Source organism: Argopecten irradians, chromosome 14 (assembly GCF_041381155.1).
Source record: "Argopecten irradians isolate NY chromosome 14, Ai_NY, whole genome shotgun sequence".
In the NCBI taxonomy this organism is placed as follows: Eukaryota; Metazoa; Mollusca; class Bivalvia; order Pectinida; family Pectinidae; genus Argopecten; species Argopecten irradians.
In genome coordinates, this window is record NC_091147.1 from 37,186,559 (window position 1) to 37,202,407 (window position 15,849).

At 35.7% G+C, this 15,849-nt stretch overlaps 1 protein-coding gene across 2 annotated transcripts in view; it reads left to right on the forward strand.

Moving 5' to 3' along the window:
* Positions 1-15,849, forward strand: part of LOC138306885 (monocarboxylate transporter 12-like) — a 21,363-nt gene continuing 5,514 nt past the window's right edge. Inside the window, exons 1-6 of one of the 2 annotated variants that reach the window (XM_069247403.1) lie at positions 305-428; positions 2,608-2,983; positions 10,253-10,396; positions 13,598-14,017; positions 14,459-14,728; positions 15,610-15,735. In XM_069247403.1, coding sequence (XP_069103504.1) covers positions 2,788-2,983; positions 10,253-10,396; positions 13,598-14,017; positions 14,459-14,728; positions 15,610-15,735 — 1,156 coding nt within the window. In that variant the 5' untranslated portion in view covers positions 305-428; positions 2,608-2,787. Of the gene's footprint in view, positions 429-2,607; positions 2,984-10,252; positions 10,397-13,597; positions 14,018-14,458; positions 14,729-15,609; positions 15,736-15,849 lie in introns of both variants that reach the window. The other variant, XM_069247404.1, reaches the window with a different exon arrangement.

The following is a 15,849-nucleotide window of genomic DNA, read 5'->3' on the forward strand; positions in this document are numbered from 1 at the left end:
TCAATGCAAGATTCTAGATGCAAATCGCACTATCTTTTACCTACGACAGTGCGGTTTTCACCTGTGATGGCACCTGCGAGGCAGTTGTACTTACTTGTTTAAAAACTGCCCGGTCTACTTTTATTATGTTTGAAATCAAACTTTGATTGATGAGAAATCCGGAGTATCGAGGTACAACCACCGATCAACTGCCAGCACAGCAATAATTGTTGTTACCTGCCTAAGTGTTTCCATGGATACAGTCATAAGACCCCCTGACGGAGGCTGGGGTTGGCTCGTGATGGGCGCAGCTTTCGTCATTACTATGATTATTGATGGTGTCAGTTTCACATTCGGGATACTTTTCCCAGAATTCCTCAGTCAATATGGCGAAAGTAAAGCAAAAACACAAAGCCTAAACTCAGTATTGATTGGAACGTTTCTTATTGGTATGTATTTTTGATAATATGACTGAAGGCAAGGCCTTAAAGGGCGCAGCCAGATGTTTTAATATGGATCACGCACGGCATAGGAAGAGCGAAGCTCTACTTGTTTATTTTATTTTCTATTTCATGTAGAAGACATAATTTAGAAATAAAAGGACGCACTTTAAACTATAGAAGTATATGATGTAATAATTGTCTAGCATAAACTCAAAGAAATGAACTCAAAGATTCAGATTTCTCTGTGTCTATTCAAGGCCTGGAGTGCCGCGTATGCGAATCCTATGATTTCGCGCCATTTGTTGACGTTATGTGACGTCATTATTCCTTGTGCTCATCTTCGCCTTGGTGGTAATTTTGACTGCATTCTATAGCTTTTAATTTCCAAAGTTATTATTAATATTTAAACAATGATAAAAAAATGTTTAATTACTCCGGTTATGCATTTGCATTAGTTAAATATATATTTACCGGAGAGAGCAGTACCGGAGCAACGCACAAAATGAAAAAATGGCGGCCGCAAACTGAAGCTGTCGGTGTGTAGGATTGAATTTTGAAGATTGTTTTTTTATATATATACATATATTTTCGTGTATCTAATATGAATTTAAGGCAAAGCCTCAGAATAGCGCAGCCACATGTAAAAGATTAATATGAATTTAAGGCAATGCCTCAGAAGAGCGCAGCTACTTATAAAAAATGTAAATATAGTTAGGAATATAACCTCAGAATGTGATTAAAACTGTTTTAACTTGTAGTCCAATCATTGATTTTTAGTGCTATTCTTCAATATTTGTGTCTATCAGTCGTCATAAACAGGTTAGAAAGAAATATTCAACTGGATTATTTCATTTTTTTTCTTTCGATCTTGTTTCCCTCCAATGCGGAAAACTTGGCAACATGCTATGTATCAAAAATGCGCGGGAATATGTGGCGTCATCTTTAGCACCAAGCTTCCTGACGTAACGGTTGACGGTGCTGTGCACTTGACAACACACAGACAGTATATCATTTTGACCAGTACATTTATTGTGTCGTTCTTATCCTTGTGTAGTTATCTAAAACTACTTACAGTAATTTCAAAGTGTGTCCTGGTGATACGTTTTGCCTACAGAAAAAAAATTAAAATCTCGTCGTGCTGATAACGAGAATTAAAACATGGCTGCCTGCATGGAGGCGCGAGACTTTTCCCGCGGGACACGATTTCAAAGTCCAAGGGGTACTGGAATGTATTGGATTCTATATGCTCACACACGTGTTATGGTTAGTAGAGCTTCGCTCTACGCGGCCTTCGGCCGCGTAGAGAGCTGCGCTCTTATAACATCATAACTTTATATTGTCTATATTGTTCTACGAGATTAACAATAAAATATTTCACTGATATGCACATACTATCGATAGTTAGAAAGAATTCAAAATAATCCAAATGGAATAGTTCACTATACTTCAATCTTGTTTTTATCAGATGCAGAGAAAACTTGGCAACATTTCATGCTATTATCATTAGGATTTAAGTGCTTTCTATAATATTACAATATTGTAAAACAAAGGACAGTGAACGCGTACCTACATATGATTTTAACGGACAAGTGGAAGTATATATTTATTTCAGACACTACATTTGACATTACTATACAAATTTTCTTGATTTTTTTGTTGTTGGATTAACCGCAGTAATTATAAGAGCGCAGCTCTCTGCGCGGCCGACGCCTGACGCCAAAGATGACTGCACAGATTCGCGCGTATTTTTGATAGCATGGCATGTTGCCAAGTTTTCTCTGCATCTGATAAAAACAAGATTGAAGTACGTGTATATTGAACTATTCCATTTGAATCGTTTTCAATTCTTTCTAACTATCGATAGTATTTGCATGTCAGTGAAATATTTTATTGTTAATCTCATAGAAAAATATAGACAATATAAAGTTATGATGTTATAATCTTTTACATGTACATGTAGCTGCGCTCTTCTGAGGCTTTGCCTTAAATTCATTATATCAGCTTGTCACATAAAGTTAATTGAGTAATGACTTACATGAGTTTACTTACACGAGGCAACCAGGTGGTATGACAATTAGCCTCAGGGCAATGGACACGCCAATTAAGTATAATTAGCCTACCCGCCTGAGCAGTAAATGTCAGGTGTTTATCTGTTGTATTTCATTTAAGCTTATATTTATACTAGTACTATGTAACATCAGTGAAGGCCACGACCACCGAACGGACAACACGGCACTATTTTGGTATATCCAGGATGTGCCTACCGTTCACGGCCAAAGTGCTAGTGTAATCCGGAGTATCGATGTACAACCACTGACAAACTGTCAGCACAGCATTAATTGTTGTTACCTGCCTAAGTGTTTCCATGGATACAGTCATAAGACCCCCTGACGGAGGCTGGGGTTGGCTCGTGATGGGCGCAGCTTTCGTCATTACTATGATTATTGATGGTGTCAGTTTCACATTCGGGATACTTTTCCCAGAATTCCTCAGTCAATATGGCGAAAGTAAAGCAAAAACACAAAGCATGAACTCAGTATTGGTTGGAACGTTTCTTATTGGTAAGTATTATTGATAATATGACTGAAGGCAAGGCCTTAAAGGGCGCAGCCAGATGTTTTAATATGGATCACGCACGGCATAGGAAGAGCGAAGCTCTACTTGTTTATTTTATTTTCTATTTCATGTAGAAGACATAATTTAGAAATAAAAGGACGCACTTTAAACTATAGAAGTATATGATGTAATAATTGTCTAGCATAAACTCAAAGAAATGAACTCAAAGATTCGGATTTTTCTGTGTCCATTCAAGACCTGGAGTGCCGCGTACATTATGTATGCGAATCCTATAATTTTGCGCCATTTGTTTATGTTATGCTTATATTTACATTATAAACTGATTTTAGGGTTTCTGCATTAACATTGTTTAAGCTAGACATGCACATACTATCGATAGTTAGAAAGAATTCTTCCTATGCTGTGCAAATTCAATCCTACACACTGACAACCCCAGTTTGCGGCCGCCATTTTTCCCCACTGTAAAAAAATCCCATCAGCGTGAATGCGGTGCTTTGAAGTCAGCTCATTATATAATCAAGCAGTTCAAAAGCTTTTATGATCCGACAAACGTAATCTTTGTCTGGCAGAAGCTCAGTGCTATTGCTCTTTATTTGCAAGCGTTCAAGTGATAGACCACCTTCCAACGTAATCAGCTGGTCAAAAACGGAATATCTCTTCATTTTCTTATGGCGAAGTTCTACTAACCATAACACGTGTGTGAGCGGCCGAAGGCCGCGTAGAGCGAAGCTCTACTAACCATAATGCGTATGTAAGCATATAGAATCCAATGCATTCCAATACCCCCTTGGACTTTGAAATCGTGTCCCGCGGGAAAAGTCTCGCGCCTCCTAGACTGGTTCCCGCCTCAGTTACCTCCCTTGCGTACGCTTCACTGAGGACCGGTAGCGAGTAGCCATCTTGAGTGGGAATTCCAACTCCAGAGTAGTGCGCATCATTTCTGCGCATGATATGTCATCATGGAGACGGCTACTTCCGTTAAGAGAAAATAACGTCATTAACGTCGTTTCTATGAACACTCTAAACTCTGTTGGCACGAAATGGTTTCAAAACTTAAGATCTTATTTACATTTGTTTATATATCGTTCAAATAAATTATTTATTCTTTACGTTAAGATCCGTCCCTTCGTGCGTAAAGGGGTTTCCCACGCCTAAAAAAGTGATGCCAGCGAACCGGATATGTAGATTGACCAATCAAAAAAATCATCATGGTTACCCGCTACCGGTCCCTAGTGAGCGGAGCGCAGCCTGGCGGAGGAGTAGAGAAATAAGGGAAGGGAACCAGTCTACGCGCCTCCATGCAGGCAGCCATGTTTTAATTCTCGTTATCAGCACGACGAGATTTAAATTTTTCTCTGTAGGCAAAACGTATCACCAGGATACACTTTGAAATTACTGTAGGTATGTTTAGATAACTATACAAGGACAAGAACGACACGATAAATGTACTGGTCAAAATGATATACTGTCTGTGTGTTGTCAAGCGCACGGCACCGTCAGCCGTGACGTCAGGTAGCTTGGTGATAAAAATGACGCCACATATTCCCGCGCATTTTTGATACATGGCATGTTGCCAGGTTTTCTGCATTGGAGAGAAACAAGATCGAAAAAAAATGAAATAATCCAGTTGAATATTTCTTTCTGACCGGTATATGACGACTGCTAGACACAAATATTGAAGAATAGCATTTACTAAAAATCAATGATCGGACTACAAGTTTAAACAGTTTAAATCTCATTCTGAGGTTATAATTCTAACTATATTTACTTTTTTATACGTAGCTGCGCTCTTCTGAGGCTTTGCATATGAATTTAAGGCAAAGCCTCAGAAGAGCGCAGCTACGTGTAAAAATGTGAATATATTTAGGATAATAACCTCAGAACGACATTAAAACTGTTTACTTGTAGTCCGATCCTTGATTTTTATTAAATGCTATTCTTCACCACCATTGATGGATGTTTTGTCTAGCAATAGGCCTATATATTGATGGTCGTCTGTGGCCGCGATGGCCGAGTGGTTAAGATGTACCGACATATTACCACATGCCCTCCACCTCTGGGTCGCGAGTTCGAATCCCATGTGGGGCAGTTGCCAGGTACTGACCGCTGGTCGGTGGTTTTTTCTCCGGGTTCTCCGGCTTTCCTCCACCAACAAACCTGGCACGTCCTTATATGACCCTGGCTGTTAAACTCAACAAACCACTGTAATCTCTCAAGGAGGAAAACTTGGCAACGTGCCATGTATCAAAAATACGCGGGAATATGTGCCGTCATCTTTGGCACCAAGCTTCCTGATCATGACGTCACGGTTGGAGGTGCCGTGCGCCTGACAACACACAGACAGTATACCATTTTGACCAGTACATTTATTGTGTCGTTCTTGTCTTTGTGTAGTTATCTAAAACTACTTACAGTAATTTCAAAGTGTATCCTGATGGCACGTTTTGTCTATAGAGAAAATTTCAAATATCGTCGTGCTGATAACGAGAATTAAAACATGGCTGCCTGCATGGAGGCGCGAGACTTTTCCCACGGGACACGATTTCAAAGTCCAAGGGGTACTGGAATGCATTGGAATCTATATGCTCACACACGTGTTATGGTTAGTATAGCTTCGGTCTGCGCGGCCTTCGGCCGCGCAGAGAGCTGCGCTCTTATTAACCATAACACGTGTGTGAGCATATAGATTCCAATACATTCCAGTACCCCTTGGACTTTGAAATTGTGTCCCGCGGGAAAAGTCTCGCGCCTCCATGTAGGCAGCCATGTTTTAATTCTCGTTATCAGCACGACGAGATTTAAAATTTTCTGTACTAGACGAAATGTGTCATCGGGATACGCTTTAAAATTGCTGTAAGTAGTTTTAATTTACATATATACAAGAACAACACAATAAATGTACTGGTCCAATATATACTGTGTATGTTCTCAAGCCCACGGCACTGTAGGCAGTGACGTCACAAAACCTGACGCCAAAGATGACGGCACAGATTCGCTCGTATTTTTGATTTGATAAAAACAAGATTGAAGTAGACATCTATATTGAACTAGATCTATTCCATTTGGACTATTTTGAATTCTTTCTAACTATCGATAGTATGTGCATGTCAGTGAAATATTTTATTGTTAATCTCGTAGAAAAATATAGACAATATATAGTTATGATGTTATAATCTTTTACATGTAGCTGCGCTCTTCTGAGGCTTTGCCTTAAATTCATATTAATCTATATGCTTACACACGTGTTATGGTTAGTAGAGATTCGCTCTATGCGGCCTTCGAGTGAGTTCATTTTTTAAAGTTTATGCTAGACAATTATTACATCATATACTTCTATAGTTTAAAGTGCGTCCTTTTATTTCTAAATTATGTCTTTTACATGAAATAGAAAATAAAATTAACAAGTAGAGCTTCGCTCTTCCTATGCCGTGCATGACTCATATTAAAACATCTGGCTGCGCGCTTTAAGGCCAAGTGCCTTCAGTCATATATATATTATATGAGATATATCATATATATTTTTTAATGAATCCTATATAAGCCTTTATCGTATACAAGATATCTCATTTAAGTTATCTATATAAGATATCTTATAAAGTATGTCAGATATCTTATATAATTGAAATATCGTTCCTATATAAGATATCTTATAAAGGAACGAAATTTCAACAAAGGCCCAGAAATGAAGTCTCCCTATCTGGAAGTCAAAGAGACTGTACAGTATACTACTACTCGTTCAACCAGACTCTTGTTGGCTTCGCATGCTACGCCGGTATCAAGCGTTTGGTTGAACGAGACAAAAGTATGTATGTATATATAGGTCACCATTACAGCCAATATATTTATTGTCGCCATATGTTCGAATTGACAAATAGAGTAATTGGAATTAACTGCTTCTTCAATACATCGTTAAATGCAACCAAACAGCGGTTGATTCTCGCTTTCAGTGCCATCTCTGTCATTGCGAACGATTGTAAGATGTGTTCCGAAGTGCTTCGAATGATGCTCGAGGGAGAAATTAGTTTCCGGTTTTAAATTCTACGAAATCTCACTCTATAAGATATCTTATATAGCAACGAGATTTCAATTATATAAGATATCTTATATATTAATTAAGATATCTTACATACGATAAAAGATATCTTATATAGAAAATTAAATAAGATATCTTATATACTGTATGAAATATTTTATATACCTATATGAGATATCTTACATACATATATAAGATATCTTATTTAATTTCTATATGAGATATCTTACATAATTATATAAGACATCTTATATAATATATGAGATATCTTATATATTTTATAAGATATCCTATATACTGTATGAAATATCTTATATACCTATATAAGATATTTTATATAGATATAAGATATCTCATATATAAATATAAGATATCTTATATAATTGTGTAAGATGTCTTATATAACTCGATTAAATACGGGATAGACCTTGCTCTTTCAATAAATGTTAAATTGGCTTGCCATACGTGGGACACGATTTCAAAGTCCAAGGGGTACTGGAATGTATTGGATTCTATATGCTGGTTAATAAAGCTTCGCTCTACGCGGCCTTCAGCCGAGGAGAGAGCTGCGCTCTTATTATTTACCAATTAACCTTACATGAAATTTTGCATTTGATATGCTAACATTAGTATCTCAAACTGCTCACAACATAGGACCATTTTCTGCAAGATTTGAGGTCCAATGTCTATGGCAAGCCGTTTGGGTTTTTACCTATTGAAATGAAGATATCTCTATTTAATTAAAGATATCTTCATTTAAAATGAAGATATCTCTTTTTTAATTAAAGATATCTGTAATTTAAATAGAGATATCTCTATTTAAATGGACAATTCAATGTAATAGAACATTAAAATTTGTACATATATCGGGGAAAAATTTTTTTAAAAAATTAAAAATGCTTGTCAAACTTTCAAACTCGCTCGCTGTCCTCCATTACACATTGTGGTCGAATATCTTGTATGGCGAACCCTGTCCCTTACTCATAGAGTAATGCAACTTTTGTCTAGATCTGCTCAAATCGCTCTGACAGTAGTGGTTTACCTTATTAGGGGACTTGTCTTGCCTAAAAACCATTTTAGTACCTCCTCAGTGGTTATGTAGTTCATTTGTTTAACGTGCGTGACTTTCTTTGGCTCGGGTATGGGTACAGAGTACATTCTGTTCCTGCTTAATCGTATTGATCAACGATTTGTAATTACAACGGTATCAATTAAAATACTTGAAGTGAACATTCGGGCAAGGATGGCTTAAGTCGGTAAAAATGGTGTGAATGTATCCAGTATAATTTCTTATGAAATAGAAAAATAAAATATCTGTCTGCGTACAAAGAAATTATTTAAAAGTATAGGAATCCTAAAACGACCTCCCGGCTCACTATGTCCGTGGTTACATTTCCACGCAGCCTCGCTTTCAATGCTTTCAACTTTTTTTTATTTCAATGGCCAGAACTGGGAAACGTAAGCAGAACTTGACCATCGTATTAATATGTGAGAACTTTTGGATTCCTATCAACGCATTTAAACTAGTTTTCTTTGCCCGACTATTCACTTTAACAATGACGTGTAATTTGTCAGTAAATTATGTTAAATGTTTCATGTTTCATAAGAAATGTAGAACAATACATTTATGCCATATTTGGCTTCTTGGTTATGTAAAAGAATTAGCCTGAGTGAATTGTCCCTTTAAATGAAATGTCCCTTTACGGGAGATGACTTATATAGGCTTGCCTGTTGTCAGATCCCTTTAATATTTGTTATTAATAAAATATGTTGAAATGAAAACAAATTGTCCCTTTAAATAAAGATATGTCTAATTTAAACACAGATATCTCTATTTCTACTGAAAATAGAGATATCTTCTTTAAAATTAAAGATATCTCTATTTCAAATTCAGATATCTCTATTTGAATTACAGATATATTTAATTGTAATTGGGATATCTTTGTTTAAAATAGAGATATATTTAATCATTGTCAAATTAAATATATCTTTATTTAAAATATAGATATCTCTATTTTAATTAAAGATATCCCTATTTTAAATGAAGTTATATTTAATTTTGTTTAAATAGAGATGACTTTTATTTAAATACAGATATCTCTAATTCAAATAGAGATGACTTTTATTTAAATACAGATATCTCTAATTCAAATACAGATATCCCTATTTAAAATAGAGATATATTTAAATGAATTAGATATATCTGTAACTACTTTCCAAAACAGATATCTCTATTTGAATTAAAGATATCTGTATTTACACGTGTTTGCTAAGTGCAAAGATTAATATTGAAACTCAAAGAAAATAATGATAACTCCCTAATCCTGATCAATGTTAACGAAACGCTTTTAATGAAATTGGACCATCAACAATCAATATGTATGAATGATAAATGTAGGTCTAAACCAATAAACTTGGAGGAAATTTCTTAAAAACAGATCAGGGTAACTGCTTTACAGAAAACAGAGCGAACTGTTGCAGCTATAATTGAATAATATTAAAAGCGGGTACTTTGTAACACGGTCTGCATTCCCCGCCATTTTGCGTCACTACTTTATTTCCGTCATGCGCAGAACGGAGAGTCAAGGGAATAGTCATTTCCCCTTTATGATGTTTAAATACAGATTTCTCCATAACATGTCAAATAAAGACATCTTTAAGTCAAATAGAGATAAAATTAAAATTTCTACAACAATTAGAGGTTCTGTATTTGAAATAGAGATATTTTTTATTGAATTAGAGGTATCTGTATTTGAATTAGAGATATCTTTATTTTAATTAAAGATATCTTTATTTTAAATACAGATATCTTTATTAACATTGAAATGCAGATATCTTTAACTGAAATTAAGATATCTTTTATTGAATTAGAGATATCTGTATTTCGTGTTTAATTAGACATATTTCTATTTTACATAGAGATATCTTTAATTCAAATACATATATTTATAATTCAATTACGGATATTACTAATTCAATTAAAGATATCTCTTATTTAAATGTAGATATCTCTAATTGTTGTAGAAATATAGATATCTTTATTTTGAATACAGATATCTTCATTTCAATATGTAAAAACCCAAACGGCTTGTTGCCATTTAAGTGTCGGCCCCATACTCAAAACATTCCAAGCCTATATTTTCAAAATCAAAGTGTCTTCTAACCAAAAAATATAATAAATATTATTGTTATGGCGATCATCTATTTGTTATATGTTAAGGTCCTTTAATCGGAGCCCTGGTGAAGAGGTATGGCGCCAGGAGATTGATGATTACCGGAGGAATTGTGTCCAGTGTTGGAATATTCCTCTCAACATTCTCGCCGAACCTAGACGTCATGATATTGTTGTATGGGTTTGTAGGAGGTAAATAAAAAAATTCCTGAGTATGTGACAAATACATAATTTGCTTTATGTTTTTGTGAAAAAGAAAATTATCATTCATGAAGAACTTATAAATCATCAAGCATTGTTCACTGTTTTCGAGGAAGTAAGGTATTTGTTAGGATTAGCCCTCCTTCTATGGCTTATGCATTTACGGCAGGTTCCAAATACTGATCTTGGGTCGTTGGATTTTTTTCCGTGTGCTTCAGCTGGTGAAGAGGAATGGGGCCCTGAGATTGATAGTTACTAGAGGATTGGTATCCAGTGTTGGGATAATCCTCTGTTGATTCTCACCAACTTCTATAGCCAATGGTATTAGTACGATACTCCCTGAAACCCTTGACGGATATATATTGAAGTTCCCGCACTGCGCCACCTGCTGGATAACCGTAGTTGCGTGCCTTCCCTTTGCATACACAACCAATAAAAAAACTCGTAACATTAATCTATGGATTGAGAAACAATATGGCAGCACCCTTTGAAAAACTTATTTTAGGCGTCTTATTCGTAATAGCAAAGTTATCAATACTTGTGATATATTTGTCTATCGCTTGTTTGTCGGTTGGTTTGTTTTTGATGCTGTGAAACAGCATTCTTAGGTACGTTCGGCGAGCCTTTGCACATCAAAACTAAAAGGTTTTTTTTGTTCACTTCAAGTATTATTTGATGGTATGAAAAAACCCCATCAATATTCAAAACCACAGACATTGAATTTGTACATACATATACACCATGGATGGAGTATTTTAATTATTCAGTTGGGACTTTAGGACATTTGTATCTCTCCGGGATCGGCGGTCTCCCGAAAGTCACGAACAACGCCTTCCTCGCTGTCTTCCTCCGCGGCAGACTGTTTATTTAAATTTTACGTAATTCATGCCACTGATTGATAATTGTAATCAAGGAATAAAGGAATAGAAAGGTAACTGCAAAAGAAAGTTCTTATAACGCTTATAAAAAAATTTGTGTTGGTTGCATTGACGAACTATATCTGATGATATTATTGCGCAGTAAAAGTTAATAGTTTTGAGTACGCACGAGTTTCCTCCCTAGTTCTGTCACTGGGAGTTGTGTCTTTTGTTTATCGACAACTGCGTTATATCGAAAGGTATAAAATGTATCAACATAAAGTCACAAAATATAATGATGATATAGATCTATAAATGTACGAGCAACTTAAAGTGACAAATGAATTTACATTGCCGTTTAATGTATGGTAGCCTTATGAAGACTTGCTAAAGTCCGATGCATTGCATCAAGTTTTCTTGATGTTAGCGTTCTTATGAATTCATAAGAGATTCGGGTGTTATAAGTAACCAAATAATGTACCTTTTATTTGGCAAAAGTATATGGCCATGATTTATCATTAGTCAAAAGTCGGCAAAGCAAAAATCACGATAAAATGTTCTTCGCGATAGGCTAATATGTCGCCAACCAGTTAGGCTTAGAAGACTTGCTGATGTCAGATACATTACATGAAGTTTCCTTGTTGTTAACGGCTAGCGTTCGTGTGAATTTAAAAGGAATTCGAGTAATATACGTAATGAAATAATGTACCTTTTATTTGGCAAAAGTATCTGGCCATGAATTATTAGTCAAAAGTCGTCAAAGTAACCCATTTTAGTTTTCTAAAAAGGAAACCAAAACATATCCGGAAATGGTAATATTTTTAATGTTATATTTTCCCGAAAATATTCTTAAATGTTAAGTGGATATTAAGATATGGATATGTTAAATAATTTAATTTTTTTTCTTTGAAGGGACATTGATGAAATTAATAATTTAGTAATTAATAAAGAATTATAAAAAAACTGATACTCAAATTCTGAACGGTTTCATTGGTGTTGAAATCGTTATTTCAGAAATACACAAACGTAATTTAAATGTAAAATTATTTTCAGTTATTTCAGGAATATGAATTATTCAACTTATTTTCCTTGAAGCAACGTTAAATATCATAAAATAAATACGGTATACCGTAAATATATTTTGTTAAACTCTGAAATTCAACACTGCACACTAAGTATACCATAGTCAATATTTAAATGAAAACCCAATTTCTTTATTCTTTTGTTTGAGTCCTTCATTCACAGCATCTATGAGTGGCCCTGGCACTTTGATTTTCTTTTCGTAGGTAATTTATGCTTCCGTATGTCCAATTTTGTCACGACATCGAAGTCTATCTTTGCATAATTTGTTTAAAATTTGTGAAACAGAAAACACTCACATGTTTACATTTAATTGGTCTAAAATTTAATAATTGACTAATTTGGTAATATATGACTTCGTTTGGATCTGTTGTTGACAGGTATGTATGGCATGCCTGAATGGTCACTAACATCACTTCGGATGAGTTTTGTGTTGACATATAAAAAAAAACCTAGCCGCTTTTTAGCCGAAGATACTTTGGTCCTAACACCAGCCTTAAACATATGACAGATAGATGTCCTAAACCAGACATCTATCTGTCATAATGTCTAAATCTGGTTTTAGGGCCAGATTATCTCGGGCTAGCCGCTTTTAAGTTGAAAACAGAAACTTCATTTTGACGTGAGATCCGCCAAGGGTTTTAGGGGAAAGTGTCGTACTGAACATCCTTGGCTAACGAAGTTGCGTTCTTCTAGAACCTATACGTCATGCTATTGTTGTAGGAGTTTGCACATGTAGGAGGGACAAAATAAGGTTTTATCAAAGTTAATATATTATGTCGGTACTGTTTTTATCTAATCCTGTAAAATGCATTTTTTGTGAAATTGGAGTTTTTTTGAATGATTTAAAGCGATTGATAAATACTTAATTGGTTACTGAGTAACCAGCAACATCTTAATTTAATTTAAAAGTAAAATGCTGACGCCTGTCTTTCTTGTTTATACTCGTCGGTATTCAACCTCTATATTAAACGGCGGAAACAATCATACTAATATACTGGACCAATTGTATTTCGAATTACCACGATAACAGAAAAAATGAATATTTGGAATATACCATGTCCAGTTGACCATAAGATATAAGGTATGGAAAACTTATTGATTATCACAGCGTTGCCGCAAAAACGACCCAAAGTAACCCCACTCACCGCTTCTTTGTGATACTGGATTGTGTTGATATTTTATTATCATGATCTTTTCATTATTATGCATTGCTTCTGCTTACGTTTAATTTTAGTATTTGCTTGTGTTAAAGGTGTGGGCTTTGCGTTGTTATATCTCCCAGCGTTGTTGATGGTAAGTATGTATTTCGACAGACGGAGAGCTCTGGCCACTGGGATAGCCGTGTGTGGGTCCGGGGTCGGTGGTCTTGTGTGTGCTCCACTGTACGAGTATCTCCTGGAGATATATGGCTGGCAGGGAACTCTGTGGATCATTTCCGCTATCGTCCTTAACGCAGTTGTCTGTGGCGCAGTATGTAGACCTATAGGAGAGCGTCACACTAGAAGAGAAGATCATGAGGATGACGATGATATGGAAGACGAAAACTGGAAACAAACTAAGTCCTCTGATTGTTCCTTATTCTGGTCGTCCGTGATAGACTCGTTTGATTTTTCTCTACTGAAAAATCCAGTTTTTCTTCTCTACGGTATTTCAACTCTGCTCGCCGCAACAGGTATGTGTCTGTAATCAGTAATATCATATCAAGATATTCCACCATAACATCACCTTCGATACTCCATGAGTTACTATCACTGTCGTTATATCAACCATGGCTATAAACTACCGAAATTGGAGGCTATATGTGCCACAACAGGCGTTTTTTATGGTAACGGTACACTCTTTGGCTTTTGAGTTGGTGAGACGCTCCTCTCCAAATTTAGCCTCCTGTAATCAATCAGTTTTTTCTCCTGAAATGCCTCCAGTTTCGCTTATACATAGATATGTATAGAGATGGATAGGACGACATCAATATTAGCCTTTCGAGTATCGAGGATCCACTAATATAAGCCTGTGATTTTATTTATTTTTGAAGGCCGTCTGTCATATATGATAATTAACTCTTTTGTTCTTTTTATTACCAACATACAAGTAACACTCGTTGATTATGTTCCAGGTTTTTACATTCCATTCAATTTCTTACCGGTTCAAGCTCTGGATATCAACCTCTCTGCTGACGATGGCGCCCTTCTAATCTCAATCATTAGCATATCAAATACTGTAACACGAGTGCTGATTGGCTATATATCTCACAAGCCATTTGCTGATACCGTCCTTATAAATAGTACAGCTCTTTTCATTGGTGGATTGGCCACGTGCTTTGTTTCTTATTACACTACGTTCACCATGATGGCTGCCTTTTCAGTTCTGTTTGGAGCTACTATAGGTAATTTCTTTTATTTATTTTACACTTTCTTGTAATGCTTCTTTTCTGGAGACCCAACGGCTTGTTAGTTTGCGCATATATGAACGATCATATAACATTATTAAAATGTGAAATGCGTAATGCCTGCGCTATTTTTCCTGAATTCACCTATTCACCTGAATTATATTTCTTTTCTTTCTTTTTTTTTGCATATTGCAGAGTTCATTCCCTTGTGGGTAGGTATCCATTGTTAAGTCATTATTTCGCGAGCATAATTGACGTCGTGACATCACAAACAATACCTACTCTGTAATACACAAATACAGAATATCAGATTCCGAAATTTCTTGCACATTTCTTCGTCGGTGGTATCCAGTGGACATCCAGACTTGGCTTCCTCTTCTAAAGACGTTCTACCGCGTTTGTATAGTTAGTTGCTGGTTTATCGCCTACATGACTTTGCCTTTTACTACCCATGTGTGACGTCAACATCGTGGTAAAGAATGCATCAATACGCGTACACGGGTATACAACATACATGTATATTGAAACAAGAAAAGGGAATCGGGATCGGCTCTGTCCATCGAAAAAGGGATTGATTGGCTTCTCATTGACTCTTCCTCGTACGCAATCACAGTTTGCTTTAAACCAACATTTTTTGTGACTTCTAATTTTCGCGATTTACGTTTCAAAACATTTTCGTGGAGATTTTGTTTTAGACATAAATTATTGATAGAAACTTTCACGAATTTACCTAGATTGCGAAATGCACGAAAATCAATCGCATTCGAAAGAAAGTTAGTAAAGAGAATAAGCACGTGCCGGGTAATTCACTGTAGAAAATATAATACTGATTGGTAACCGGTAATTATTTCTAATACATGATTTTGCATTATTTCCAGCAATTTTTATTACGCTTATGACCATTATCCTGACAGAGTTATTGGGGATAAGAAGACTGGCGAGTTCTTTAGGTTTTAACATGATATTCATGGGACTGGGGTCATTCATAGGATCTCCAATAGCAGGTAAGGAAACAATGTTTGAATCTTTGAACTAGATATTGATTTGATTTTGAAAAAATGATAACATAAAAAAATAAACTAAACAATTACAAACGAAAAAACCCCACGATTACTCGA